Source organism: Moschus berezovskii, chromosome 14 (genome assembly GCF_049115385.1).
Source record: "Moschus berezovskii isolate FMDL1 chromosome 14, NW_MosBer_1.0, whole genome shotgun sequence".
NCBI classification, from domain to species: Eukaryota; Metazoa; Chordata; class Mammalia; order Artiodactyla; family Moschidae; genus Moschus; species Moschus berezovskii.
The window spans coordinates 53,835,954-53,838,960 of record NC_142473.1 but is presented as its reverse complement, the minus strand read 5'-3'; the positions used below and the strand labels follow the sequence as shown (position 1 = coordinate 53,838,960).

The 3,007-nt window shown below is 39.9% G+C and overlaps 1 protein-coding gene across 1 annotated transcript; it reads right to left on the bottom strand.

The window, feature by feature from the left end:
• On the bottom strand, positions 1-951 carry LOC129559816 (olfactory receptor 51A7-like). The gene has a single exon (XM_088843490.1). It carries the CDS (start codon positions 934-936, stop codon positions 1-3), a length of 936 nt encoding a protein of 311 aa, XP_088699616.1. The 5' UTR covers positions 937-951.
• Between the last annotated feature and the right edge of the window lie 2,056 nt (positions 952-3,007).

Sequence of the window (3,007 nt, the reverse complement as noted above, 5' to 3'; positions counted from 1 at the left end):
TTATTTTAGACCAGATTTCCCCAGAACCTTCTCACGAATCTGCCGTGTCTTCACACAGTAGACAATGGGATTCATCAGAGGTGGCACTAGCACGAAAATGTCAGCAATGAGGATCATGGCCACTGGGGACTTGAGCTTGCCAAAGCGGTGCATGGAAGCCAAAGCTATGATGGGCACGTAGAAGATGAGCACAGCACAGATGTGGGAGACACAGGTGTTGAGGGCCTTGAGCCGCTCCTTGTGGGGTCCAATTCCCATCACAGTCTTCAGGATGAATACATAGAACACAGCAGTGAACACACTGTCTGTCATCACACAGAGAGCAACAAAGAAGCCATAGAAAAAGTTGACTGTGTTGTCAGAGCAGGCAAGCTTCATGATATCTTGATGGAGACAGTAAGAGCGAGAAAGTAGGCTCTTCCTACAATAGGTCAACCTTCTGAGAGTGAAAGGAAATGGGAGCACTAAGAGCAGGCTTTTAATGAGAAATGCCAGACCCATTTTGGCCACTCTGGCATTGGGGAGGATGGAGCTATATCTCAGACGGTTGCAGATGGCCAAAAAGCGATCAAAAGACATGACCAGGAGCACTGAGGACTCCAGATCTGTGAATCCATGGATAAAGAATTCTTGAGCAAAGCAGGCATTTGGGGAAATTCCTGTAGCTTTGAGAGCAAAGATCCGCAGCATAGTGGGGAGGGATGAGAGGGACAGTCCCAGGTCAGAGACAGCCAACATGGAAAGGAAATAGTACATGGGTGCATGGAGCAAGGGCTCTGTCCCAATCACAAAGAGGATGGTGCAATTGCCAAGGATGTCCACCAGGTACATGAGGCAGATGGGGACAGAGATCCATATGTGAACATGCTCCAGTCCGGGGATTCCAATCAGGAAGAAGGTGGTGATCTCCACCTTAGAGGAATTGAGAGTGTGCATGATAAATTGCTTGGGAAGTATTTATTCCCAGACCTGAAATGGCACTTTCAGCACAGGTCTGCTCTGCACTTCTCCTTTCTTTCAGCACTTGTGTCTGAGACATAAACAGAGAAAACACAGTTTTGAAAGACTTCTTATAAAAGAATAAAGGAATAAAAGAATGAGGAATAAAGAAGTTTTGAAAGACTTCTCATAATAGAAAAAAGGAATAAAAGAATGAAGTATTTCTTCCAAACAGACTATTGATAATATGGTCAGATGATACTGACAAGGAGAGCCATGGATGTCACACTTTCCCATCAGGTCCTGAGAATAAAACCACCCACATAAAGATATGTTCTGCAAATAAACTCCCCCTTTACTGTTAGGTTTTGCCCCTTCCCACCTATAATCTAATTAAACAGTTTATACATTCAGGCTGAACTATAGGGTAGCACTTTCTACTTGATCCAAAATGAGCCTAGAATTAAGAAGAAAAGAAGAAGAAGAAACTGCAAAAAATAGACTTTAGTAAAGCAGTTAGTAAGTGGTTTCTCCAATTTCTAGAAATGTTTGCTCCAAATACTTTTCAAGACCAGGCTTCTAAAGCTGATTTCACTTACAAGCTCTCTGTAGAGTTTGTTACCACTGTTGGGTGCATAATCCACCGAGTAGAAATAGCTGTGACAGTGTAAAGGTACAAAAATCAATACTTGCTCAGTCAGATCAAGAGATGAAGATGAGAGATGGCTCTTAACAAGCTGAAAGAGGGATAAAAAGGAATAAATATGTTAAAGAGAGAGATTTAAAAAAGAAAACATCAGCATACTGTATTGGTGCGTTTCTTTCTGTCTTACTTCACTGTGTATAATAGAAACGCACCAATACAGTATACTAACACATATATATGGAAGTTAGAAAGATGGAAATATAACCCTGTATACGAGACAGCAAAAGAGACACAGTTGTATCGAACAGTCTTTGGGACTTTGTGGGAGAGGGTGAGGGTGGGATGATTTGAGAGAATGACATTGAAACATGTATGTTGTCATATGTGAAACGAATCAGCAGTTCAGGGTCAATGCATGTTACAGGATACTCAGGGCTGGTGTGCGGGGATGACCAAGAGGGAGGATAAAGGGAGGAGGGAGGTGAGAGGGGGGTTCAGGAGGGGGAACTCATGTACACCTGGGGCGATTTCATGTCAATGTACGGCAAAACCAACCAATATAATATTGTAAAATTTAAAAAAATAAATAAAGATCAAAAAATAAAATAAAATAAAAACAACATCATTAAAGAAAAAATAAATAAATAAAAAAGAAAACATCAGAAACTATTACTCTGTGCTAATCGTTGTATTAGACAATTTTTACAAATAGTTTCACTTTCAAAATATTTGTTCCATTCTACGTGAACTTGAAAATAACTATTTATCTGTGTGGCCTCATACACTTACTGATGAACAGAAGATAGTCAAATAGAATTACTTTGAAGATAAGAGATGGCTGGCAAAGTCCTGATCAGTCTGAAATATAATGACACTAGTTATAGTATTGTATATCGATACAATAGTAATAGTAATAACAATAGTAATAGTAACTACTAACAATAGTTACTATCAAACGGGCCCAGTGCATTTGTTTCTCAAGTGCAATGACTCATGTGGAGAAATTACTCAAGAATTTCAAGTAAATTCATTGCTTTGAGAGAAAGTCCTTCATGTTACTGATAAAAGGAATTAAAATTCAGAGATACTATCTCTAAGATTAATGATATCTCAGGCTCTTTATATACATTTTACTTAATTCTCAGAGAAACCTTGTGAGGCAGGTACTGCTGTTATCTCTGTTTTACAAATTAAAAAAGAAAGAAATAGCTAATCATGGATAGGTATGCATATGTGCGGCATCCTCAGTCATGTCCAACTCTTTGTGACCCCATGGACTGTAAGCCAACAGGCTCCTTTGTCCATGGAATTTTACAGGAAAGAAGACTGGAGTGGGTTGCCTTTTCCTACTCCATACGATTTTCTTGACCCAGGGATCGAACCTGCATCTCTTGTGTCCCCTGCATTGGCAGGTGGATTCTT